At 51.1% G+C, this 26,556-nt stretch overlaps 2 protein-coding genes across 2 annotated transcripts in view; both read right to left on the bottom strand.

Moving 5' to 3' along the window:
* The window catches only part of LOC141106758 (uncharacterized), a 217,646-nt gene that overhangs the window by 78,682 nt on the left and 112,408 nt on the right, over positions 1-26,556 (bottom strand).
* LOC141104613 (oocyte zinc finger protein XlCOF8.4-like) lies at positions 1,694-22,844 on the bottom strand. The gene is made up of 8 exons (XM_073594257.1): positions 22,723-22,844; positions 8,756-8,933; positions 7,852-8,004; positions 7,645-7,765; positions 7,439-7,515; positions 6,970-7,090; positions 6,563-6,658; positions 1,694-3,857 (listed from the first exon to the last, which is right to left on the bottom strand). The coding sequence occupies exons 2-8, from the start codon at positions 8,831-8,833 to the stop codon at positions 2,959-2,961; spliced, it is 1,545 nt and encodes a 514-aa protein (XP_073450358.1). The 5' UTR covers positions 8,834-8,933; positions 22,723-22,844; the 3' UTR covers positions 1,694-2,958.

Here is a 26,556-nt window from a genome sequence, read left to right as displayed (position 1 = left end):
TCTGTGCCCAGCACATGCAGCCAACTGTGCCCATCATATGCAGCCTCTGTGCTCATCAAATGCAGCCAACTGTGCCCATCATATTCAGCCAACTGTGCTCCATCAATTGCAGCCTCTGGGCCTATAATATGCAGCCACTTTGCAGAGAAAATGCAGCCAAACTGTGCCTCATCAATTGCAGCAACTGTGCCCCGCAAATGCAGCCAACTGTGCTCCATCAATTGCAGCCTTTGTGCCCATCATATGCACCCACTGTGCCCCCCCCACTGTCTGCCTGGCACTTACCCCATCATGGTGGCGGGTCAGGCGGTGAGCTGTGGGACGGGTAGAGCTGCAATAGATGCTGTGTCCTCCATGCATGTCTTCCTGTTTTGCTAGACGGCCAATGGGATCGCCTCTGCCTTCAAAGGTGCCTGGTATTACATCCACGCCTCCTGATTGGCTGAGAGGCGGTTCTGTGTTAGCAAAGCAAATATTAATTTGCTTTGCTAACTAACACACCTGGGTGCACTGCAAGCGCAATGGTTTGCAGTGCACCTTTTTTGAAGCCTATTAGAGCCTATAGCTCTAATCAGGTGCTTCAAAAACACCCCCCCCCCGCCGCTGTAATTCAGGCGCCGGGGCGCTTGAATGGGTGTGGTTACAGCGGTTGTGGATAGATTCATGCAATGCATGAATCTATCCATAGTACACAGAGGGGGCCCTTAATGGACACACTGCCACTGGTTGGCACTATTTAAATATCTGTAATAAATACAGTATCCCTCACATTTTTGTAAATATTTTATTATATCTTTTCATGTGACAACACTGAAGAAATGACACTTTGCTACAATGTACAGTAGTGAGTGTACAGCTTGTATATGTCAGGATCACTTAGTGCTCCTGCTCCTCATTCCAGCATCCGGGTGTTGGCTAATGCATTCCCCCTGTCTGTGTTCACCTGCAAGGTGATTGATCTGGTCAGTCATCTGATATAAGCAAACCGAACACTCTATCTCTTGCTTGTGATAGAGACAGCGTTACCTGCATTGTTCCTGATCAAGCCTCCCGTTTGTCTGCCCTGCTTTGCTGTTGGATTTCCCTGTATATGACCTGGATTGAATATTGGACTATTCCCTGAACTCAGCCTTCCTTTTACCTAGACTGTCATTGGATCGGATATTGGACTATTCCCTGAACTCAGCCTGCCTTTTACCTGGACTGTCATAGAACCACGCTATCTGTCTGCTAAACTGCAAGTAGTCTGTTGTTTGCTATTTTTGCGTGTGCCCTGGTGTGGTGGCCAGGCACTATAGTATTGTGTACAAGTCCTGGGGGCAACCAAGTACCGGTAGGCCTGCTTGCCTTAAGGGAAAGGGGGCTGCTATAGGTGAAGCACACAGTAGCTAGCTATAGTGTCTGACCACCTGCATTGGGGTAGATGTGACATTCGTGACAGTATAACAGTGTAAATTTGCTGTCCCCTCAAAATAACTCAAAACAGCCATTAATGAGGAGAAAAGAGTGTTTGGGACTTTATATGAGGCACAGTGCATGTGCCTCCATCCCTAATTGCTGAGATACATGGGAGAGGGGTTTGGGACTTTATATGAAACATGCAGCCAGGGAGGCATCACAACATGAATGTGTCTGGTGGGTAATTGTGAGTTGTGACCATATATATTGCATAGTAACATAATACATACAAACATTTAAAATAGGTAGAATTTATTCCATACATAACAACATGGTAGCATAATAGCATAGCAACATATTGGTTCACAATGATATCATCATATAAAACACCAAACTCGTTATTGTGTGCCTCCACAATAAAAACATAATTTTAATTGGTAAGATCCAGTAGAACATAATGTTGTTAACAGTCTTTAGATGTAAACAAAGGGGCATCTAATAGCTCGACGCGTTTAAAGGCTAACTTTGTACAAAGGGTAGCCAGAGGTAGCCAGAGGTTCAACTATGCTCAACAAGCATACTTCAACCGAAAGGGGAATCGAGATGGAGGGGACCGACTGGATACATGTCGCAATTTCTTGCCAAAAGGGTTTAATGTTAGGCCATTCCCAAAAGATGTGTTAATAAAATTTGGGAAGGGTGCAGAACATCTCCAGCATAGAGAGGGTTGGCCTCTAAATTTCCTAGCCAGCCTAGCTGGGATAAGGTATATTCTATGTAGAAATTTGTAATGGATCAAACGGTCTCTAGTGGAGACTAGGCACCTAAACTGAGCCTCCCAGATGTCCCAATCGTCCCGGTCTAAACCAGGAGCTGCGGTCTCCCAGGCCAATCTGCAGGGTGTCATCAATTGAACCGTTTACGGTATAGAATGGATACTGGTTTGGATAATGAGTCACTGCGTGTCAGTAGTTCTAGGTCATTTGGTTCAAGATTAAGAGGATCCTTTCCTCTTGCAAAAAGCATGTCTCAATTGGATATGCCTAAAAAATTGTGAATTTGGCAATCCGTAGCGCTCTTTAAAATCATTAAAGGCCATCAGGGAACCATTAGAAACTATATGTTGTAGAGTCTTAATATCATATTTGGTCCCGACTACCGGATCAGGATAGTCAAAAAAATGAGTTAGGTTTGGATTTCTCCAGTGGCACGTTGGGAGAAAGCCGATCAGGACTAGATGGCGTAAACCCCTGTGCCACAGACCATGCCTTTATAACTGAACGCATAGAAGAGGTAAGGGAGTAGGGGGACTTCAAACCTCTGTACACTAGATGGGAGAGAGCCTTATATGATCCCACACATGCTGCCTTCAAGGATACAGAGGTGTCATCTAAGGGAGTAGTCAGCCAGCAGTGAGCAAATGTCAATTGGCCAGCAAGGAAATGCTTATAAAAATTGGGCACCGCTAGGCCTCCTTCCCCCCATTTTTAGGTGTGTTTAAAAAATGTATATTTATTTTTACAGAAAGCATCTCCATCATTGTGAACATGAATACGGCTTCTACCTGGTGTGAATTTTAAGATGTACTACAAGGTTTTCTTTACGCGCAAAACCTCTCCCGCAAACTGTACAGGAATACGGCTTCTCCCCCGTGTGAGTCCGCTTGTGCTTAGCAAGAGCTGAACTTGCAGTAAAGCATTTCCCACACTCTTCACATGAATACGGTTTCACTCCGGTGTGAGTTCTCTCATGTAAAACAAGATGGGTCCTCTGACTGAAGGATTTCCCACATTCTGAACACGAATACGGCTTCTCACCGGTGTGAATTCTCTTGTGTTTCACAAGAGCCGAGCTCATAGAAAAACATTTCCCGCACTCTAAACATGAATATGGTTTCACGCCAGTGTGAGTTCTCTGATGTAGAAGAAGACCAGCATTTACTTTGAAACATTTCCCGCATTCAGGACAAGAGTATGGCTTGTGCAGATCTGTTGCTGGAACGCCTGTGTGAGTCCGTTGGTGGAAAGCAAGATTTGACTTGTGCATGAAATGTTTGCCACATTCCGTACATGAATATGGTTTCTCACCTGTGTGAGTCCTCTCGTGATTAATTAAACACCATTTCCGAAGAAAACATTTCCCACATACGGAACATGAATGTGGCTTTTCCCCCGTGTGAGACCTCTGGTGTAAGGTGAGACTTTCCTTCCTGGTGAAACATTTCCCGCACACATAACAAAGAAATTTTCCATGACCAATATGATGGGTGAGGGGAGGTAAGTGATCTGGAAAATTTTCCCCAGGAGTAGAGGCATCAGATAATCGATCTGCACTGGGGAGTGCTGGATGGAGACTTGGGGTAATGTGGTCTTCTCTTTGAGAACTTAATGTGATGTAATTTTCATTTCCTGGAAACAAAATGGAAAATTCCTCCTTTTTCTTCAAGATCTGTTGTCCGTCTGGGGTAAAAAAAAGAGGTGGAATAGCTTTTTAATGGACATTAAATACTTTAGAAATGTCTCACACCTGAATATATACTGTTTTGCCAAAGGTTTGTGGACACTGGAGCACCACACCAGCAACCTAATAGCTCATTATGCATGGGCAAGTCAATTATTACATTGCATCCCTCCTCCTCCCTGCTATGTAAGGAGATTCAACTGGAGAGAGACAGTCTAAAAAGAAACAGACTCTGCAGTCACTTTAGAAAACCTATAATGCTAAGTGACACCAACATCATGGGTTAGCCACATGGCACGGCCACACAGAGAATGAAAGTTCTTCATTGGTGGACGCTTGCTATAAAAACAGTTGGTTAGCAATTTTTTTTCTCATTTATTAAGGGATACAAGAATCAGTAATTCCGAGGTATACTGCTGCCAAAGGGAGAAACTGAACACTGGCAAACACAAAAAGCTGTTGGCCAGCCAGGTAAAACCTCTCGGACTCCTATCATGCTTCAGTTATTTAATGTCCTAGAACAGCCTTTCCCAACCTTTTCAACACATAGGTACCCTTAAAATAACTGGTCTCTGGTCTTCTGGTCTCTTGGACCCCCTGCTAAAAACGACTAGATCTACGACTCATGATACATTATTGTGATGGTCAGCAGGAAGAATGCTCCTTACACTTGTGGTCATTGGGAATTATTACCCACTTACAGAAAGCTAAAAAGATCAATGGTGTCAGTGGGAACTTATCTGTGGGGCAAAAATTGCTCAAGGACCCTCTAGCAACCTCTGGAGGAGCCATAGAATTCCATGGAAACCTGGTTGAGAAACCATGTCTTTTTCTATTGAGACAAGTTTCCTATTTCTACTCAAGATGCTTTTTTGTCTTTATGCAACTATCCAGCATAGGCTTGGAGGCTGCCTGGACCCCACGACCCCACTGAACTGATAATTGCGGGGACTGCCTAGAATGTGACCCTCAGGCACTGGATTCTGCTTGTGGTGCTTCTGGGCCTCATGTCCTATGGTAGTCTCTTTTAGCTGCAGGCTGCCCCCAGTTTAACTATTTTGTTATGTGGGCATATTAGTGTTTTGTTACTGTTGCCCACCCCCTAGTTTTGATAAAGTAGAAAAATTGAATAGCTTTATAGTGTGGGATTTTGAATACGTCTCTGGAAACCACAATAACACAAAAGTCATACATAAAATGTATTCTTTATTACAAATATAGGATCATAAAAAATCTGGTTGACCAAAAAAAAAAGCTAGACTTTAAAATACATGCAAAAAATTTTAATGAACCATAAGGATATGAGACAGTTATCACCAATGTTCCATGTTCTTAACTAAATCATAAGTTGGTCTACATGTTTTACGTGAACACCTGCTTCTTTGGGACCTCATAGTACTGCACAGAAATTATGAATCAGTAAAATTTTGAATGAGCCAATTATGTCTGCATTACTGATTCCTGCTTCCCTTGATGGACAAGAAAGAAAACAACATTTTTGTATTTACTGTAATTTCCCTTTCTTAGAGTTCATTAAAGGACACAGGTCCCAACCCCAATACATTTGTGACTACTTCTTGTACTGCCTTTTTTTTTATAAAAGTGAAGCATGATGGGAGTGGGAGGGCTTATACCTGGTTGGTCAATGGCTTTCTTGTTTTCCATTGTACAATTCCTTGAATATACATTCCACGTTAAAAATTATGCTACCAGCATTAGTGTGTGCTGTAAGATGCCTCCAGCATTACTCCTGTTTCTTCTCACTGGAGGCTGCCATTTTGTTGAAGCCCAGAGCAGTTACTTTCTTATAGAAAACTCTCCCCGTCTACATTGGTCTCAAAAACTATACTATACTTTCCTCACTTAAATTATGTACATTTCAAGCCTTAATTGTATGTCTTGGCTTAGCTAGAGAGGAAGGCTGACAGAAGCTTTACAGTGCTGAAGATCACAAGCTGGCAAGAAGAAGCAAGAAGAGATAATCAGGGAGATAACACACTATCCTTGTAAGTTTAACTAGAGGGGAGATGGTGTAAATATCACGCTGGGCCGTACCCATATCTGCAGAAGGTCTCCAAGTTGAACAGCCTCTGGTTGAGACTGTTCACAGATTGTATGTCTTAGCTTAGCTAGAGAGGAAGCCTAACAGAAGCTTTACAGTGCTGGAGTTCACAAGCTGCCATGAGAAAGCAAGGAGAGAGAATTAGGGAGATAAGACACTATCCTTATAAGTTTAACTCTTTTGTTTCTCACTGGCAGTAGAGTTTGTCCTCTCACATCTCCTGCTTTTATCTTCTTCTTCCCTTATCTATGTTCCCTTCACACAGTCTGTCATTCCTGTTGCTTCTTCCCCTTTCAGCAACAGTGAATCTTAATACTGTCAGCAGATCGACCTCTACTGACTCTGATTTTAGGTACAATGCAGAGAACTGAAAGTAACTGAGCATGTGCGGAGTGGGTGAGACAGTGTATTACTGGATTTTAAACAGTATAGGCACTTATTTTTTATTTTTTTACATAGCTATACCCGTAAAACGGACCATGCTGACATGATCTATTAGGTCTCAGTTTTCTGACTAAGGTTACACTTTAATGAACTCCAAGAAATTGGTTTTATGGCAAGTACAAAACCATGGGATTCTATAAATAGGCAGCTCAACAAAGAATCTGGGACTCTTTTCTGTATTTAGTGTTTACTACTCACCCATGCCGATCTCTATGAGAACTTCTTCCTCTTTAATCCTCACATGTTCTTCTTCCTCCTCTCCATCTTTGACGTCTCTCTGAGTCTGTCTGGGGTCTGTGAATAAAGAGGAGAGTCCCCTGTACTGAGATGAATGAGGGACCCCAGGTTGTAACCCCCAGCTCTGCTGATCCTCTGGTTTTTTGATCCTCCTGGTCACGTCTCTTGGCTGGTAACACACAATAACATGATGTGAGGAGGAGAGCCTGGGTCTAATAGAGGCTGATGGCTCCTGACTCCCCCACTGGACACATACTGTCTCCCCATTACTGTCTACTGACAGAGGAGGGGGGAGAAGAAGAGATTGTTGTAGTGACTGAACAAGGAGAATCTGGGACTCTTCTCTGGATTTAGTGTTTATTACTCACCTGTGCTGATCTCTGGAGGGATTTCATCCTCCTCACATGGCTCATCACCCATCACATATGGAGCATCTGCTTCCACTTTAACTTCTGTTTTATAATCAATCTGATATACCTCCAGTGTAACCTGTACAAAGATAAAACAAAATTCTTTGCATGAAGTTCTTTTGAGCATAAAAGCATTATTGCCACAGAAATGGTCACAAAGTAAGATACTGAAAATATAAAAAAAACAGGTCTTTATCAGATCTGCTGAGGAACTCATGTGCTAGGCTTTGCTCCTGCACTCAGCATAATGTGTCCCTCACACCTTAGTCTAGTAGGTATAAAGCTCTTCTCCAAATGGGTTGTAGTAAATCTACATGGTGCAATTCACAAAGATGGCAGCACTCAGGTTTCATTCCCAAAGCCCTAAGAGTAGTGCTTTAGGATCTGCTTCTTAGAAATTGGTGATATTTAATTTGTTTCCATGTACCTGATCTTCCTGTGTGGAGTTCCGGGAATACAGAGGACGGGGACATCTCTTTGGGGGATTTCTGTTACTGGATTCATCTGTAGGAAACACACACACTGACTGAATGCATTGTTTCTATGTCTTTAAATCAGAGGATGTGTATATCTACTGAATGTGGATCCTCAATACTCTTCTCTCCTTTACAAGAAATTAAAGTCTCTTTTTACCTGGTGATGTGTTGGGTGTCTTGTTTTCCATGATGATGACCTTTTCCAGATCCTCATGTCCTAAGTAGTTACTTTCCTCTGGGTAGAAATAGACAATGCTATCCTGACACCTAATAGGAACCTGACACACACAATGATACAGTCACCATCCAGACACATCCCTTGTCTGTTACTGGATAATGTCCCAGAATTACCGGCACCGCTCACCTCTCCTGTCAGCAGTTCAACAATCTCTTTGGTGACTTCTTCAACCTTCTTCTTCTTTCTTGAGGAGTAAGATGGAGGCTCTATAATGGGATTCTGGGTCTTCATCATGTTGGAAGCAACCAAGCCATCAGATAACTTGAAAGCGATATAATTCTATAATAAAGAAAAACACCAGGGTATGTCACCATCCCAACTAGGTTAAACATTTCCAATTCATTAAAATGTCTGCCTTGACAATACATTTTATCTTTCCAATCAGGTCTTTGACAGTGATGTCATGTGACCTCCCAGAATCCTCCCTACCTCTCTGGTCAGGTCTGTGTTTTATTATTAGAGATGAGTGATGTCATGTGACCTCCCAGAATCCTCCTCACCTCTCCAGTGTTTCATCAGATTAGGCGACCCGTCAGATTTCGAAATGGAAGTGATGTTCAGTCACCGCCATCTTGCTACACCCCGCACTCGTCCACAGTAAGGATACAGTGAGAAGATGGCAAACGGACATCTTGTTAACCCAACGGAGTCTGGCATTTCACACTTATTTTTAGCACTAAAACGGATCTTATATAGTGAAATACAGTATTTGGAAATGTGTATGACTGTTTTGATGTTGAATTGTAAAATCAGCTGTGTTTTGTCAAAAAGATAAAAGTGATGTCATGAGACCTCCCAGAATTCCCCTCACCTCTTAGGTCAAGTCTGTGTTTATTTAATAGAGATAAGAGTGACATCATGTGAGCTCCCAGAATCCTCCTCAGCTTCCCGGTCAGGTCTGTGTTTTATTAATAGAGATAAGAGTGATGTCATGTGACCTCCCAGAATCCTCCTCACCCCTCCAGTCAGGTCTGTGTTTTATTAATAGAGATAAGAGGGATGTCATGTGACCTCCCAGAATCCTCCTCACCTCTCCGGTCAGCAGGTAGACGATCTCCAGGGTGAGGTTTAATATCCTCTCGGTCATGTGACTCTGCTCCTTTTCCATCTTCAATCAGGTGATCCGTTTAGAGAGATCCGTTTACCCAGAAATCAATTTTGTCTTTGTTTAGGTTGTCCCAGGACCCAGCAAAACAAAAAAGATAGCACTGAAATAGAATATATTTTAACACTTTAGTATATATCAACACTATATATGTATATTTAAATAAACCTAATAAGAGGTGGGACCAGTAAATGGACTGTTCCACTTTTTGTGTAAAGTGTTGAAAAGATGAAGTCATGTGATTTGATGATGCAATACGGGTACCAGAAGTGCAGTGCTGAAAGTGATGGTTAGTGTACTGATATTATTTTTAATGCTGTTAAAACCCTGGATTATGTTAGTGCATAAATATTTAATAAAACATTTGGTGTTTTTAAATACTGCACTATGGTTGTTCTCCATATGTTTTGAGCACATATGTGGATGCAAAGTGGATTGTCGATCTCTCTACTGATGACCCTCTTAGAAGTATGCGCTTTTGATTTATTATATTAGCATATATAGACCTGGTCCAAGGGTGGCTCCATGCCATCTCCATCCAGAGTGGAAACACCTTAAGATGAGCAGTGCGGTACTGACCCAATCACCGGTTGAAAATAATGAGAAAAGCCTAAAAAAGAAAACGAATGCAGCCACCACAGGATTTGTAAGCTGCAATCTATTGCATTTTTGTTTTTGGGTTAAATGCTGCTTTAAATACTGTTATTACTAATCCTCTTGGGCAGGGGTCTCCAAACTACAGCCACTGAGCCACATCCGGCCCACTGCAAGATTTTACCCAGCCTACAGCACCTTGTTCTGTATTTGCTTCATTGGTTTCCAAGATGCAGGCAGGTCAGCCGCCAGCACCAAAAAAACTGACTTAGAGCAGCCAGGGCACGCAATGTCATTTGTTGCTATGGTGCTGGCAGCCAGCCCAACTGCACTATACAAATGCATGACACTAATATAGGGCCACCCCAGCATTCAGAAGAGGACTGGCCTCCCAACCACGATCCCCACCGATTGCCCTGTGTAATGCTGTGATGAAGATTGTAAGGTAGGACAGGATGACTAAGGACACTGATGTAATGTGGGGACTCGGATATGAAGGGGGGGGGGGGGGTGATTTGGAAGGAGGACCCTATTTTGAAAGGGGGGACACTGATGTGAAAAGGGAGAGAGGTTCTGATGTGAAAAGGGGCACTTTAATGTGAAAAGGGGGACACTGATGTAAAAAAGGGAGAGGGGTTCTGATGTGAAAGAAGGGGGTTCTGATGTGAAGGGGGGGGGGGTTCTGATGTGGAAGGAAGACCTTGACATGAAAGGAGGGACTCTGATGTACATAATCACACACATAGGTTGGACTTGATGGACTTGTGTCTTTTTTCAACCTCACCTACTATGTAACTATGTAACTATGATGTGAAGGGGAGAGGGGCTCTGATGTGAAGGGGAGGGGGGCTCAGATGTGAAGGAGAGGGGAGGGGGTCTGATGTGAAGGGAAGAGGGGTTCTGATGTGAAGGGGAGGGGAGTTCTGATGTGAAGGGGAGGGGGGGCTCTGATGTGAATGGGAGGGGGCGCTGATCTGAAGGGGAGGGGGGTTCTGATGTGAAGGGGATGGGAGTTCTGATGTGAAGGGGATGGGAGTTCTGATGTGAAGGGGATAGGGGTTCTGATGTGAAGGGGAAGGGGGCTCTGATGAGAAGGGGAGGGGGGCTCTAATGTGAAGGGGAGGGGGGCTCTGATGTGAAGGGGAGGGGGGCTCGGATGTGAAGGGATGGGGCTTCTGATGTGAAGGGGCTCTGATGTGAAGGGGAGAGGAGTTCTGATGTGAAGGGGAGGGGGGGGTTCTGATGTGAAGAGGAAGGGGGCTCCGATGAGAAGGGGGGGGGGGCTCTGATGTGAAGGGGAGGGAAGTTCTGATGTAAAGGGGGGGGTTCTGATGTGAAGAGGAAGGGGGCTCTGATGAGAAGGGGAGGGGGGCTCTGATGTAAAGGGGAGGGGGTTCTGATGTGAAGGGGAGGGGGGCTCTGATGTGAAGGGGAGAGGGGCTCTGATGTGAAGGGATGGGGCTTCTGATGTGATGGGGCTCTGATGTGAAGGGGAGAGGGGCTCTGATGTAAAGGGGAGGGGGGCTCTCATGTGAAGGGGAGGGGGTTCTGATATGAAGGGGAGGGGAGCTCTGATGTGAAGGGATGGGGGTTCTGATGTGATGGGGCTCTGATGTGAAGGGGAGAGGGGCTCTGATGTAAAGGGGAGGGGGGCTCTGATGTGAAGGGGAGGAGGGCTCTGATGTGAAGGGGAGGGGGGCTCTAATGTGAAGGGGAGGGGGGCTCTGATGTGAAGGGGAGGGGGGCTCTGATGTGAAGGGGAGGGGGGCTCTGATGTGAAGGGGAGGGGGGCTCTAATGTGAAGGGGAGGGGGTTCTGATATGAAGGGGAGGGGAGCTCTGATGTGAAGGGATGGGGGCTCTGATGTGAAGGGGAGGGGGGCTCTGATGTGAAGGGGAGGGGGGCTCTGATGTGAAGGGGAGGGGGGCTCTGATGTGAAGGGGAGGGGGGCTATGATGTGAAGGGGCTCTGATGTGAAGGGGAGGGGGGGTTCCGAGGTAAAGGGGAGGGGGGCTCTGTTGTGAAGGGGAGGGGGGCTCTGATGTGAAGGGATGGGGATTCTGATATGAAAGGGAGGGGGCTCTGATGTGAAGGGGAGGGGGGCTCTGATGTGAAGGGGAGAGGGGCTCTGATGTGAAGGGGAGGGGGGGTTCTGAGGTGAAGGGGAGGGGGCTCTGATGTGAAGGGGAGGGGGGCACTGATGTGAAGGGGAGGGGGGCACTGATGTGAAGGGGAGGGGGGCACTGATGTGAAGGGGAGGGGGGCTCTGATGTGAAGGGGAGAGGGGCTCTGATGTGAAGGGATGGGGCTTCTGATGTGAAGGGGCTCTGATATGAAGGGGAGAGGGACTCTGATGTGAAGGGGAGGGGGGCTCTGAGGTGAAGGGGAGGGGGGCTCTGAGGTGAAGGGGAGGGGGGCTCTGAGGTGAAGGGGAGGGGGGCTCTGAGGTGAAGGGGAGGGGGTTCTGAGGTGAAGGGGAGGGGGTTCTGAGGTGAAGGGGAGGGGGGCTCTGATGTGAAGGGGAGGGGGGCTCTGATGTGAAGGGGAGAGGGGCTCTGATGTGAAGGGGAGGGGGGCACTGATGTGAAGGGGAGGGGGGCTCTGATATGAAGGTATGGGGCTTCTGATGTGAAGGGATGGGGATTCTGATATGAAAGGGAGGGGGCTCTGATGTGAAGGGGAGGGGGGCTCTGATGTGAAGGGGAGAGGGGCTCTGATGTGAAGGGGAGGGGGGGTTCTGAGGTGAAGGGGAGGGGGCTCTGATGTGAAGGGGAGGGGGGCACTGATGTGAAGGGGAGGGGGGCACTGATGTGAAGGGAAGGGGGGCTCTGATGTGAAGGGATGGGGCTTCTGATGTGAAGGGGCTCTGATATGAAGGGGAGAGGGGCTCTGATGTGAAGGGGAGGGGGGGTTCTGAGGTGAAGGGGAGGGGGCTCTGATGTGAAGGGGAGGGGGCTCTGATGTGAAGGGGAGGGGGGTTCTGATGTGAAGGGATGGGGCTTCTGATGTGAAGGGGCTCTGATATGAAGGGGAGAGGGACTCTGATGTGAAGGGGAGGGGGGCTCTGAGGTGAAGGGGAAGGGGGCTCTGATGTGAAGGGGAGGGGGCTCCGATGTGAAGGGGAGGGGGGCTCTGATGTGAAGGGATGGGGGGGTTCTGAGGTGAAGGGGAGGGGGCTCTGATGTGAAGGGGAGGGGGGCACTGATGTGAAGGGGAGGGGGGCACTGATGTGAAGGGAAGGGGGGCTCTGATGTGAAGGGATGGGGCTTCTGATGTGAAGGGGCTCTGATATGAAGGGGAGAGGGGCTCTGATGTGAAGGGGAGGGGGGCTCTGATGTGAAGGGGCTCTGATGTGAAGGGGAGGGGGGGTTCTGAGGTGAAGGGGAGGGGGCTCTGATGTGAAGGGGAGGGGGCTCTGATGTGAAGGGGAGGGGGGGTTCTGAGGTGAAGGGGAGGGGGGCTCTGATGTGAAGGGGCTCTGATGTGAAGGGGAGGGGGGGTTCTGAGGTGAAGGGGAGGGGGCTCTGATGTGAAGGGGAGGGGGCTCTGATGTGAAGGGGAGGGGGGGTTCTGAGGTGAAGGGGAGGGGGCTCTGATGTGAAGGGGAGGGGGGTTCTGATGTGAAGGGGAGGGGGGTTCTGAGGTGAAGGGGAGGGGGCTCTGATGTGAAGGGGAGGGGGGCACTGATGTGAAGGGGAGGGGGGCACTGATGTGAAGGGAAGGGGGGCTCTGATGTGAAGGGATGGGGCTTCTGATGTGAAGGGGCTCTGATATGAAGGGGAGAGGGGCTCTGATGTGAAGGGGAGGGGGGGTTCTGAGGTGAAGGGGAGGGGGCTCTGATGTGAAGGGGAGGGGGCTCTGATGTGAAGGGGAGGGGGGTTCTGATGTGAAGGGATGGGGCTTCTGATGTGAAGGGGCTCTGATATGAAGGGGAGAGGGACTCTGATGTGAAGGGGAGGGGGGGCTCTGAGGTGAAGGGGAGGGAGGCTCTGAGGTGAAGGGGAGGGGGGCTCTGAGGTGAAGGGGAGGGGGTTCTGAGGTGAAGGGGAGGGGGGCTCTGATGTGAAGGGGAGGGGGGCTCTGATGTGAAGGGGAGAGGGGCTCTGATGTGAAGGGGAGGGGGGCACTGATGTGAAGGGGAGGGGGGCACTGATGTGAAGGGGAGAGGGGCACTGATGTGAAGGGGAGGGGGGCTCTGATATGAAGGTATGGGGCTTCTGATGTGAAGGGGCTCTGATATGAAGGCGAGAGGGACTCTGATGTGAAGGGGAGGGGGGCTCTGAGGTGAAGGGGAGGGGGGCACTGATGTGAAGGGGAGGGGGGCACTGATGTGAAGGGGAGGGGGGCACTGATGTGAAGGGGAGGGGGGCTCTGATATGAAGGTATGGGGCTTCTGATGTGAAGGGGCTCTGATATGAAGGGGAGAGGGACTCTGATGTGAAGGGGAGGGGGGCACTGATGTGAAGGGGAGGGGGGCTCTGAGGTGAAGGGGAGGGGGGCTCTGATGTGAAGGGGAGGGGGCTCCGATGTGAAGGGGAGGGGGGCTCTGATGTGAAGGGATGGGGGTTCTGATGTGAAGGGGAGGGGGGGCACTGATGTGAAGGGGAGGGGGGCTCTGATGTGAAGGGGAGGGGGGGTTCTGAGGTGAAGGGGAGGGGGTTCTGAGGTGAAGGGGAGGGGGGCTCTGATGTGAAGGGGAGGGGGGTTCTGATGTGAAGGGATGGGGCTTCTGATGTGAAGGGGCTCTGATATGAAGGGGAGAGGGACTCTGATGTGAAGGGGAGGGGGGCTCTGAGGTGAAGGGGAGGGGGCTCTGATGTGAAGGGGAGGGGGCTCTGATGTGAAGGGGAGGGGGGTTCTGATGTGAAGGGGAGGGGGGGTTCTGAGGTGAAGGGGAGGGGGCTCTGATGTGAAGGGGAGGGGGGCACTGATGTGAAGGGGAGGGGGGCACTGATGTGAAGGGGAGGGGGGCACTGATGTGAAGGGGAGGGGGGCACTGATGTGAAGGGATGGGGCTTCTGATGTGAAGGGGCTCTGATATGAAGGGGAGAGGGGCTCTGATGTGAAGGGGAGGGGGGGCTCTGATGTGAAGGGGAGGGGGCTCTGATGTGAAGGGGAGGGGGGTTCTGATGTGAAGGGATGGGGCTTCTGATGTGAAGGGGCTCTGATATGAAGGGGAGAGGGACTCTGATGTGAAGGGGAGGGGGGGTTCTGAGGTGAAGGGGAGGGAGGCTCTGAGGTGAAGGGGAGGGGGGCTCTGAGGTGAAGGGGAGGGGGGCTCTGAGGTGAAGGGGAGGGGGTTCTGAGGTGAAGGGGAGGGGGGCTCTGATGTGAAGGGGAGGGGAGTTCTGATGTGAAGGGGAGGGGGGGCTCTGATGTGAATGGGAGGGGGCGCTGATCTGAAGGGGAGGGGGGTTCTGATGTGAAGGGGATGGGAGTTCTGATGTGAAGGGGATAGGGGTTCTGATGTGAAGGGGAAGGGGGCTCTGATGAGAAGGGGAGGGGGGCTCTAATGTGAAGGGGAGGGGGGCTCTGATGTGAAGGGGAGGGGGGCTCGGATGTGAAGGGATGGGGCTTCTGATGTGAAGGGGCTCTGATGTGAAGGGGAGAGGAGTTCTGATGTGAAGGGGAGGGGGGGGTTCTGATGTGAAGAGGAAGGGGGCTCCGATGAGAAGGGGGGGGGGGCTCTGATGTGAAGGGGAGGGAAGTTCTGATGTAAAGGGGGGGGTTCTGATGTGAAGAGGAAGGGGGCTCTGATGAGAAGGGGAGGGGGGCTCTGATGTAAAGGGGAGGGGGTTCTGATGTGAAGGGATGGGGGTTCTGATATGAAGGGGAGGGGGGCTCTGATGTGAAGGGGAGAGGGGCTCTGATGTGAAGGGATGGGGCTTCTGATGTGATGGGGCTCTGATGTGAAGGGGAGAGGGGCTCTGATGTAAAGGGGAGGGGGGCTCTCATGTGAAGGGGAGGAGGGCTCTGATGTGAAGGGGAGGAGGGCTCTGATGTGAAGGGGAGGGGGGCTCTAATGTGAAGGGGAGGGGGGCTCTGATGTGAAGGGGAGGGGGGTTCTGATGTGAAGGGATGGGGCTTCTGATGTGAAGGGGAGGGGGGCTCTAATGTGAAGGGGAGGGGGTTCTGATATGAAGGGGAGGGGAGCTCTGATGTGAAGGGATGGGGGCTCTGATGTGAAGGGGAGGGGGGCTCTGATGTGAAGGGGAGGGGGGCTCTGATGTGAAGGGGAGGGGGGCTCTGATGTGAAGGGGAGGGGGGCTATGATGTGAAGGGGCTCTGATGTGAAGGGGAGGGGGGGTTCCGAGGTAAAGGGGAGGGGGGCTCTGTTGTGAAGGGGAGGGGGGCTCTGATGTGAAGGGATGGGGATTCTGATATGAAAGGGAGGGGGCTCTGATGTGAAGGGGAGGGGGGCTCTGATGTGAAGGGGAGAGGGGCTCTGATGTGAAGGGGAGGGGGGGTTCTGAGGTGAAGGGGAGGGGGCTCTGATGTGAAGGGGAGGGGGGCACTGATGTGAAGGGGAGGGGGGCACTGATGTGAAGGGGAGGGGGGCACTGATGTGAAGGGGAGGGGGGCTCTGATGTGAAGGGGAGAGGGGCTCTGATGTGAAGGGATGGGGCTTCTGATGTGAAGGGGCTCTGATATGAAGGAGAGAGGGGCTCTGATGTGAAGGGGAGGGGGGGTTCTGAGGTGAAGGGGAGGGGGGCTCTGATGTGAAGGGGAGGGGGGTTCTGATGTGAAGGGATGGGGCTTCTGATGTGAAGGGGCTCTGATATGAAGGGGAGACGGACTCTGATGTGAAGGGGAGGGGGGCTCTGAGGTGAAGGGGAGGGGGGCTCTGAGGTGAAGGGGAGGGGGGCTCTGAGGTGAAGGGGAGGGGGTTCTGAGGTGAAGGGGAGGGGGTTCTGAGGTGAAGGGGAGGGGGGCTCTGATGTGAAGGGGAGGGGGGCTCTGATGTGAAGGGGAGAGGGGCTCTGATGTGAAGGGGAGGGGGGCACTGATGTGAAGGGGAGGGGGGCTCTGATATGAAGGTATGGGGCTTCTGATGTGAAGGGATGGGGATTCTGATATGAAAGAGAGGGGGCTCTGATGTGAAGGGGAGGGGGGCTCTGATGTGAAGGGGAGAGGGGCTCTGATGTGAAGGGGAGGGGGGGTTCTGAGGTGAAGGGGAGGGGGCTCTGATGTGAAGGGGAGGGGGGCACTGATGTGAAGGGGAGGGGGGCACTGATGTGAAGGGAAGGGGGGCTCTGATGTGAAGGGATGGGGCTTCTGATGTGAAGGGGCTCTGATATGAAGGGGAGAGGGGCTCTGATGTGAAGGGGAGGGGGGGTTCTGAGGTGAAGGGGAGGGGGCTCTGATGTGAAGGGGAGGGGGCTCTGATGTGAAGGGGAGGGGGGTTCTGATGTGAAGGGATGGGGCTTCTGATGTGAAGGGGCTCTGATATGAAGGGGAGAGGGACTCTGATGTGAAGGGGAGGGGGGCTCTGAGGTGAAGGGGAAGGGGGCTCTGATGTGAAGGGGAGGGGGCTCCGATGTGAAGGGGAGGGGGGCTCTGATGTGAAGGGATGGGGGGGTTCTGAGGTGAAGGGGAGGGGGCTCTGATGTGAAGGGGAGGGGGGCACTGATGTGAAGGGGAGGGGGGCACTGATGTGAAGGGGAGGGGGGCACTGATGTGAAGGGAAGGGGGGCTCTGATGTGAAGGGATGGGGCTTCTGATGTGAAGGGGCTCTGATATGAAGGGGAGAGGGGCTCTGATGTGAAGGGGAGGGGGGCTCTGATGTGAAGGGGCTCTGATGTGAAGGGGAGGGGGGGTTCTGAGGTGAAGGGGAGGGGGCTCTGATGTGAAGGGGAGGGGGCTCTGATGTGAAGGGGAGGGGGGGTTCTGAGGTGAAGGGGAGGGGGGCTCTGATGTGAAGGGGAGGGGGCTCTGATGTGAAGGGGAGGGGGGGTTCTGATGTGAAGGGGAGGGGGCTCTGATGTGAAGGGGAGGGGGGGTTCTGAGGTGAAGGGGAGGGGGCTCTGATGTGAAGGGGAGGGGGCTCTGATGTGAAGGGGAGGGGGGGTTCTGAGGTGAAGGGGAGGGGGCTCTGATGTGAAGGGGAGGGGGCTCTGATGTGAAGGGGAGGGGGGGTTCTGAGGTGAAGGGGAGGGGGCTCTGATGTGAAGGGGAGGGGGGTTCTGATGTGAAGGGGAGGGGGGTTCTGAGGTGAAGGGGAGGGGGCTCTGATGTGAAGGGGAGGGGGGCACTGATGTGAAGGGGAGGGGGGCACTGATGTGAAGGGAAGGGGGGCTCTGATGTGAAGGGATGGGGCTTCTGATGTGAAGGGGCTCTGATATGAAGGGGAGAGGGGCTCTGATGTGAAGGGGAGGGGGGGTTCTGAGGTGAAGGGGAGGGGGCTCTGATGTGAAGGGGAGGGGGCTCTGATGTGAAGGGGAGGGGGGTTCTGATGTGAAGGGATGGGGCTTCTGATGTGAAGGGGCTCTGATATGAAGGGGAGAGGGACTCTGATGTGAAGGGGAGGGGGGGCTCTGAGGTGAAGGGGAGGGAGGCTCTGAGGTGAAGGGGAGGGGGGCTCTGAGGTGAAGGGGAGGGGGTTCTGAGGTGAAGGGGAGGGGGGCTCTGATGTGAAGGGGAGGGGGGCTCTGATGTGAAGGGGAGAGGGGCTCTGATGTGAAGGGGAGGGGGGCACTGATGTGAAGGGGAGGGGGGCACTGATGTGAAGGGGAGGGGGGCACTGATGTGAAGGGGAGGGGGGCTCTGATATGAAGGTATGGGGCTTCTGATGTGAAGGGGCTCTGATATGAAGGCGAGAGGGACTCTGATGTGAAGGGGAGGGGGGCTCTGAGGTGAAGGGGAGGGGGGCACTGATGTGAAGGGGAGGGGGGCACTGATGTGAAGGGGAGGGGGGCACTGATGTGAAGGGGAGGGGGGCTCTGATATGAAGGTATGGGGCTTCTGATGTGAAGGGGCTCTGATATGAAGGGGAGAGGGACTCTGATGTGAAGGGGAGGGGGGCACTGATGTGAAGGGGAGGGGGGCTCTGAGGTGAAAGGGAGGGGGGCTCTGATGTGAAGGGGAGGGGGCTCCGATGTGAAGGGGAGGGGGGCTCTGATGTGAAGGGATGGGGGTTCTGATGTGAAGGGGAGGGGGGGCACTGATGTGAAGGGGAGGGGGGCTCTGATGTGAAGGGGAGGGGGGGTTCTGAGGTGAAGGGGAGGGGGTTCTGAGGTGAAGGGGAGGGGGGCTCTGATGTGAAGGGGAGGGGGGTTCTGATGTGAAGGGATGGGGCTTCTGATGTGAAGGGGCTCTGATATGAAGGGGAGAGGGACTCTGATGTGAAGGGGAGGGGGGCTCTGAGGTGAAGGGGAGGGGGGCTCTGAGGTGAAGGGGAGGGGGCTCTGATGTGAAGGGGAGGGGGCTCTGATGTGAAGGGGAGGGGGGTTCTGATGTGAAGGGGAGGGGGGGTTCTGAGGTGAAGGGGGGGGGGCTCTGATGTGAAGGGGAGGGGGGCACTGATGTGAAGGGGAGGGGGGCACTGATGTGAAGGGGAGGGGGGCACTGATGTGAAGGGATGGGGCTTCTGATGTGAAGGGGCTCTGATATGAAGGGGAGAGGGGCTCTGATGTGAAGGGGAGGGGGGGCTCTGATGTGAAGGGGAGGGGGCTCTGATGTGAAGGGGAGGGGGGTTCTGATGTGAAGGGATGGGGCTTCTGATGTGAAGGGGCTCTGATATGAAGGGGAGAGGGACTCTGATGTGAAGGGGAGGGGGGGTTCTGAGGTGAAGGGGAGGGAGGCTCTGAGGTGAAGGGGAGGGGGGCTCTGAGGTGAAGGGGAGGGGGGCTCTGAGGTGAAGGGGAGGGGGGTTCTGATGTGAAGGGGAGGGGGGTTCTGAGGTGAAGGGGAGGGGGCTCTGATGTGAAGGGGAGGGGGGCACTGATGTGAAGGGGAGGGGGGCACTGATGTGAAGGGAAGGGGGGCTCTGATGTGAAGGGATGGGGCTTCTGATGTGAAGGGGCTCTGATATGAAGGGGAGAGGGGCTCTGATGTGAAGGGGAGGGGGGGTTCTGAGGTGAAGGGGAGGGGGCTCTGATGTGAAGGGGAGGGGGCTCTGATGTGAAGGGGAGGGGGGTTCTGATGTGAAGGGATGGGGCTTCTGATGTGAAGGGGCTCTGATATGAAGGGGAGAGGGACTCTGATGTGAAGGGGAGGGGGGGCTCTGAGGTGAAGGGGAGGGAGGCTCTGAGGTGAAGGGGAGGGGGGCTCTGAGGTGAAGGGGAGGGGGTTCTGAGGTGAAGGGGAGGGGGGCTCTGATGTGAAGGGGAGGGGGGCTCTGATGTGAAGGGGAGAGGGGCTCTGATGTGAAGGGGAGGGGGGCACTGATGTGAAGGGGAGGGGGGCACTGATGTGAAGGGGAGGGGGGCACTGATGTGAAGGGGAGGGGGGCTCTGATATGAAGGTATGGGGCTTCTGATGTGAAGGGGCTCTGATATGAAGGCGAGAGGGACTCTGATGTGAAGGGGAGGGGGGCTCTGAGGTGAAGGGGAGGGGGGCACTGATGTGAAGGGGAGGGGGGCACTGATGTGAAGGGGAGGGGGGCACTGATGTGAAGGGGAGGGGGGCTCTGATATGAAGGTATGGGGCTTCTGATGTGAAGGGGCTCTGATATGAAGGGGAGAGGGACTCTGATGTGAAGGGGAGGGGGGCACTGATGTGAAGGGGAGGGGGGCTCTGAGGTGAAAGGGAGGGGGGCTCTGATGTGAAGGGGAGGGGGCTCCGATGTGAAGGGGAGGGGGGCTCTGATGTGAAGGGATGGGGGTTCTGATGTGAAGGGGAGGGGGGGCACTGATGTGAAGGGGAGGGGGGCTCTGATGTGAAGGGGAGGGGGGGTTCTGAGGTGAAGGGGAGGGGGTTCTGAGGTGAAGGGGAGGGGGGCTCTGATGTGAAGGGGAGGGGGGTTCTGATGTGAAGGGATGGGGCTTCTGATGTGAAGGGGCTCTGATATGAAGGGGAGAGGGACTCTGATGTGAAGGGGAGGGGGGCTCTGAGGTGAAGGGGAGGGGGGCTCTGAGGTGAAGGGGAGGGGGCTCTGATGTGAAGGGGAGGGGGCTCTGATGTAAAGGGGAGGGGGGTTCTGATGTGAAGGGGAGGGGGGGTTCTGAGGTGAAGGGGGGGGGGCTCTGATGTGAAGGGGAGGGGGGCACTGATGTGAAGGGGAGGGGGGCACTGATGTGAAGGGGAGGGGGGCACTGATGTGAAGGGATGGGGCTTCTGATGTGAAGGGGCTCTGATATGAAGGGGAGAGGGGCTCTGATGTGAAGGGGAGGGGGGGCTCTGATGTGAAGGGGAGGGGGCTCTGATGTGAAGGGGAGGGGGGTTCTGATGTGAAGGGATGGGGCTTCTGATGTGAAGGGGCTCTGATATGAAGGGGAGAGGGACTCTGATGTGAAGGGGAGGGGGGGTTCTGAGGTGAAGGGGAGGGAGGCTCTGAGGTGAAGGGGAGGGGGGCTCTGAGGTGAAGGGGAGGGGGGCTCTGAGGTGAAGGGGAGGGGGTTCTGAGGTGAAGGGGAGGGGGGCTCTGATGTGAAGGGGAGGGGGGCTCTGATGTGAAGGGGAGGGGGGCACTGATGTGAAGGGGAGGGGGGCACTGATGTGAAGGGGAGGGGGGCACTGATGTGAAGGGAAGGGGGGCTCTGATGTGAAGGGATGGGGCTTCTGATGTGAAGGGGCTCTGATATGAAGGGGAGAGGGACTCTGATGTGAAGGGGAGGGGGGCTCTGAGGTGAAGGGGAGGGGGGCTCTGAGGTGAAGGGGAGGGGGGCTCTGATGTGAAGGGGAGGGGGCTCCGATGTGAAGGGGAGGGGGGCTCTGATGTGAAGGGATGGGGGTTCTGATGTGAAGGGGAGGGGGGGCACTGATGTGAAGGGGAGGGGGGGCACTGATGTGAAGGGGAGGGGGGCTCTGATGTGAAGGGGCTCTGATGTGAAGGGGAGGGGGGGTTCTGAGGTGAAGGGGAGGGGGCTCTGATGTGAAGGGGAGGGGGGCTCTGATGTGAAGGGGAGGGGGGGTTCTGATGTGAAGGGATGGGGCTTCTGATGTGATGGGGCTCTGATGTGAAGGGGAGAGGAGCTCTGATGTAAAGGGGAGGGGCTTCTGAGGGGAAGGGGAGGGAGGCTCTGATGTGAAGGGGAGGGGGGCTCTCATGTGAAGGGGAAGGGGGCTCTAATATGAAGGGGAGGGGGTTCTGATATGAAGGGGAGGGGGGCTCTCATGTGAAGGGGAGGGGGGGCTCTCATGTGAAGGGGATCTGATCTGATGTGATGGGGATCTCTGCAGAGGCGCTTTGCGGTGGTTTTTAACTGTTTCTCGGCCGCTAGCGGGGGTAAAACCACCTCGCTAGTGGCCGAATACCGACGGTAAAGCGCTGCTTACAATAGCTGCGCTTTACCGCCAACGCCGCCCCCATGTGAAAGGGGCCTTAGTGATGACTCTGATGTGAAGGGGACTTTTGATATTAAAGGGGGGACTCTGATATGGAGTGAGGTTCTGATGTGAAGTTACTTCTTGGAGCCCGTTTTGATGTGAAAGGAGGGTCCTGATGTGAATTGGGGAGACTCTGATGTGAAGGAAGGGATATTCTGATGTGAAAGGTGGGGCAGTGATAAGAAATGGGAGTTCTGATGCAAAAGTGATGACTCTGATGTGAAAGGGGGAACTTCTGATGTAAAAGGGGGACTTTTAATGTTGAAGGGGTAACTCTAATGTGAAGGGGATTTATGATGTGAAGAGGTTCTCTGATATGGAAGGGGGTTCTAATGTGGAGCTATTTCCTGGGGCACATTTCAATTATTTAAATTTAAATCATTCATTTATAAAACACATTTTTTTTTCAGCCCATGAAAATTAGTAAAGTCTACAATGTGACCATCATACAGAAAAAATTGGTGCCTCCCCCCCCCTACCCGAGCAAGGAATTGAGAGAATAATTCTCACATATTTCTATTGGTTTGTGGAAAATTAGTATTAAAAAGATTACCGGTAATATGGAAAAAAATGAACACAATCGAAGTGTGGCATAAAAAAGAGCGAAATGAAAGGCTATCTGTGGAATGATCAATAAGATATTTCCCGGGAACTTCTCCAAACAGAGGCCAACATACATCAAATGTAACAATCCCACTGGTGAGCTTTATATATATGTATATATACCGGTGAGATACATGACCTGACACCCCAATCACATGATCCCCCCATCCTGTCCACACCCTCCTCTCATAATAAAAAGACATTATTACCTCCTCCTTTCTGGAAACACACTCTCCAGTCTCACATCCCTATCAGGACTTTTTAGATCTAGAAAAAAAAGCTTCCTTTTAGTCCTATTCTGGTCTACAATAAAATGGCCACTGCCCCTCCTGTACTGAGGACACTTCCTCCTCTTTTTTAGCAGATTGTCGCCCTCTTGTGGTGGCTCCTGCTCTTTCCTGTAATAAAATACTGGAGGAGAACAGAACAGCGATAATAGAGAGGGAGTTGCTCAGGACAGTGGGAGAAGGGTTCTCAATGTGTCCAGATAAAGCCGGAGACAGTATAATATAATAGTATGATAATAATATAATAGTATGATTAGAATAGTGAGATAAATACCTGGGGAAAATGGCTCTATATTATTAGGCTGTACCTTGGACATAAAGCACTGCGTGTTTACTGTGAAGTAATTTCTGTATTTTTTGTGAGTGTAAAACGCAGAATGGCTCCCTCGCCATTACCATTTTGTAATTAATAATTGTATACAGAGGCACTATATGAAAAAAATGGAGGTGCCCGCATCCATGGCACTTACGCCAATTTGTTTAGATCACATCAAGGAACAAGAGGTGTTATGTGGTTGTGACTGGAACCCAGGGCTACAAAGCGAGAGAGTGAACTAATTAACCATGGTGCTGCCCCTGTGTCCATGGACTGAACAGATGTCAGAAAACGTAAACAGAGCTGTGAGATTTAATATGAATGAGTCTGTCCCCAGGAGCTTGCAATCAGCAGCACACTGTGAGATGTTTGCCCGAACTGTTATGAATATTCCAGCCTTCCTGAACGCTGTACAAACTGGAGCCCCTGTTCCCATTACTATTCTGTTAGCATGTTTCTGACCACTGTATAAATCAGCCCTGTCCCCAAGAGCTTGCAATCCAATTGTCAACACACTTTGAGATTTTTGCTGGAGACAAAACTGATTTATACAGGGATTAGGAACGTGCTGCAAAATCAGTAGTGGCCCAAGAGCTTGCAATCTCATTGATAATGAGCTGAGATGATTGCTGGCCCACTATTGATCTGACAGTATGTTCCTGAACACTTTATAAATCAGTTCTGTCCCCAAGAGCTTGCAATTTATTTGACAGTGAGCTGTGAGATGATTGTTGTACCATTACTAATATGGCAGCCTTCCCAATTGCTGTATAAATCATCCCTGTCCCCAGGAGCTTGCAATACAATTGATAAGGCACTGTGAGATGATTGCTGGGACAGTATTGATCTGACAGCATGTTCCTGAACTCTGTATAAATCAGTTCTATCCCGCAGAGCTTGCAATCTAATTGACAGTAATCTGTGAGATGATTGTTGTACCATTACTAATATGGCAGCCTTCCCAATTTCTGTATAAATCAGTTTTGTCACAAGGAGCTTGCAATCCAATTGACAGTGAGCTGTGAGATAACTGTTGGGCCATTAGTAATATGGCAGCCTTCCTGATTGCTGTATAAATTAGCCCTGTCCCCAAGAGCTTGCAATCCATCTGGTAAGGCACTGTAAGATGATTGCTGGGATATTATTGATCTGACAGCATGTACCTGATCGCCGTATAAATCAGCCCTGTCCCCAAGAGCTTGCAATCCAATTTGACAAGAAGGCTTTGCTATATGATAGCTGGACCATTACTAATTTGGCAGCATGTCCCTGATCACTGTACAAACCATCGGCCCTGTTCCCACTACTGATTTGAAAACATGTTCCTTATCACTGTATAAATTAACACTGGCCCCGCGAGCTGGCAATCTAATTAACAACTCTCTGTAAGATGATTGCTGGGCAATTACCGATTTGGCAGCATGTTCCTGATCACATATAAATCAGCCTTGTCCCTAAGAGCTTGCAATTTAATTGACATGCTTTGGGATGATTGCTAGAACATTACAGATTGTGCAACATGTTCCTGTTCACAGTACAAACCATCAACCCTGTTTCCTAGAGCTTGCGATCTAATTGACAACATGCATGTACCTATCAAGGGAAATTAGAAAAGAGGAAGGGGCAGGCGGGACTTTTAAGGTACCAAGGATTGAAGTAAACAATAAATTTAGAAAAATTTTTTTCAAGCATAATCATTTACAATTGTTGTTTCTCTTACAGTATATTTTACTTCATGTGACACTTCCAAAAACTCCTGAGGAAGCTCATCTGAGCGAAACATGTAGAGTAAGAAGTGGTTGTACATGTAAAAAGAATTGATACGAGATCCTTGAAAATGTTTATTGTGATTTTAAAGAATTGTTTAAAGCGGAGTTCCACACAAAAATGGAACTTCCGCTTTTCGGAACCCTCCCCCCCTCCGGTGTCACATTTGGCACCTTTCAGGGGGGAGGGGGGTGCAGATACCTGTCTAAGACAGGTATCTGCACCCACTTCCGGCATAGACTCCCATGGGAGTCTACGCTTCTTACCGTCCCCACCGCGCTGTCTCCTGGGAACACACAGCTCCCAGGAGAGAGCGGGGACCACTTGGGACGCGCAGCGCGACTCGTGCATGCACAGTAGGGAACCGGGAAGTGAAGCCGCAACGCTTCACTTCCTGATTCCCTCACCTAGGATGGCGGCAGCAGCTGCCGAGAACCGAGCGGGTTCTCGGCGTCGCCTGCCGACATCGCTGGACCCTGGGACAGGTAAGTGGCCATGTATTAAAAGTCAGCAGCTGCAGTATTTGTAGCTGCTGGCTTTTAATATTTTTTTTTTTGGCGGTGTGGGTGGACCCCCGCTTTAAATAAAATTTATATTTTTTCTAAATTTATTGTTTACTTCAATCCTTGGTACCTTAAAAGTCCTGCTTGCCCCTTCCTCTTTTCTTTTTGTATAAATGGAATGCGGTACCAAACCGTGATCTCATGTCACCCAGTTCCTAAATATATATCAAGGAAAATTAGTTAAGTTCAAATTTCATATTTTTTTTACCATAGAATATAAATGAGGTCAGGCTGGATACAGATGGACCTATTTGACCCCCGAGTAGCTGCCCTCCTTCTCCTTATCATCACTATCCTCCCCTGGCACCAGAAACACTCCTTGACAGAGAATGGCGCTGTGCTGGTACGCCTTGCGATTTCCACAATGTGCAGCTTCAAATTATCAGTGCTATAAATGGGATTCCCATTAAAACTAGTATTGCTTTGGCTGTGTGTATACCTTTTGTAAGTTTTTCTTCCACTTTCAAGCCTCATACAATGTTTCATGTGTGAAATAATGCTAGACAATCTATTAAATTGGTGCTGAATGGGTTGAACGCAGGTTTAAGGGATTCTAAGGAGGATGTGTTTTGGGTCTGCTTATTGGACTTGGGCTGCTCAACTCTTGGTGGAAACAGTCAGGGCACTGGTTCAGCAGCAAGGTGGACAAATGTTGCGGGAGACCACCTGTCCTATCACAGGAAAGAGTGCCAAATTTTCCCAGACGTGAAGGTCCCAGAACAACTAGGTGATCAGACCTGTCCCCAAAGTCCAACTCAGGAAGTCAAATCATGGTGAGCTTTCCAGGTGAGGTGGTAAGGTTCTAGAAAACAAAACTGAAGCCCCGGCCATGGGGATAGCCCAATAAGTGGGGTACTGTATGTCTGAAGTTAGGAAAGAGACCATCCTATTCACTGGAAGACACTAGTGGAAGTTTCCAGGGACTTTTTGGTCCATGGAAACTATTTTGATGTCTCACCCAGAGCCCAGGCCCCCAGCAATGGAGAGAGTGGCTAAGAGGGACCAAGGGCCAGCAAGCGAAAAGAGAAAATGGTTCAGAATGGTTAGAGCCCAGGGTTGAGGGGTCTCAAGGAGGATGTGTTGAGCTTGCTTATTGGACTTTGGTTGCTC

This window comes from Aquarana catesbeiana, linkage group LG08 (assembly GCF_042186555.1).
Source record: "Aquarana catesbeiana isolate 2022-GZ linkage group LG08, ASM4218655v1, whole genome shotgun sequence".
Taxonomy (NCBI): Eukaryota; Metazoa; Chordata; class Amphibia; order Anura; family Ranidae; genus Aquarana; species Aquarana catesbeiana.
This window is presented reverse-complemented; position numbering and strand designations above follow the sequence as displayed.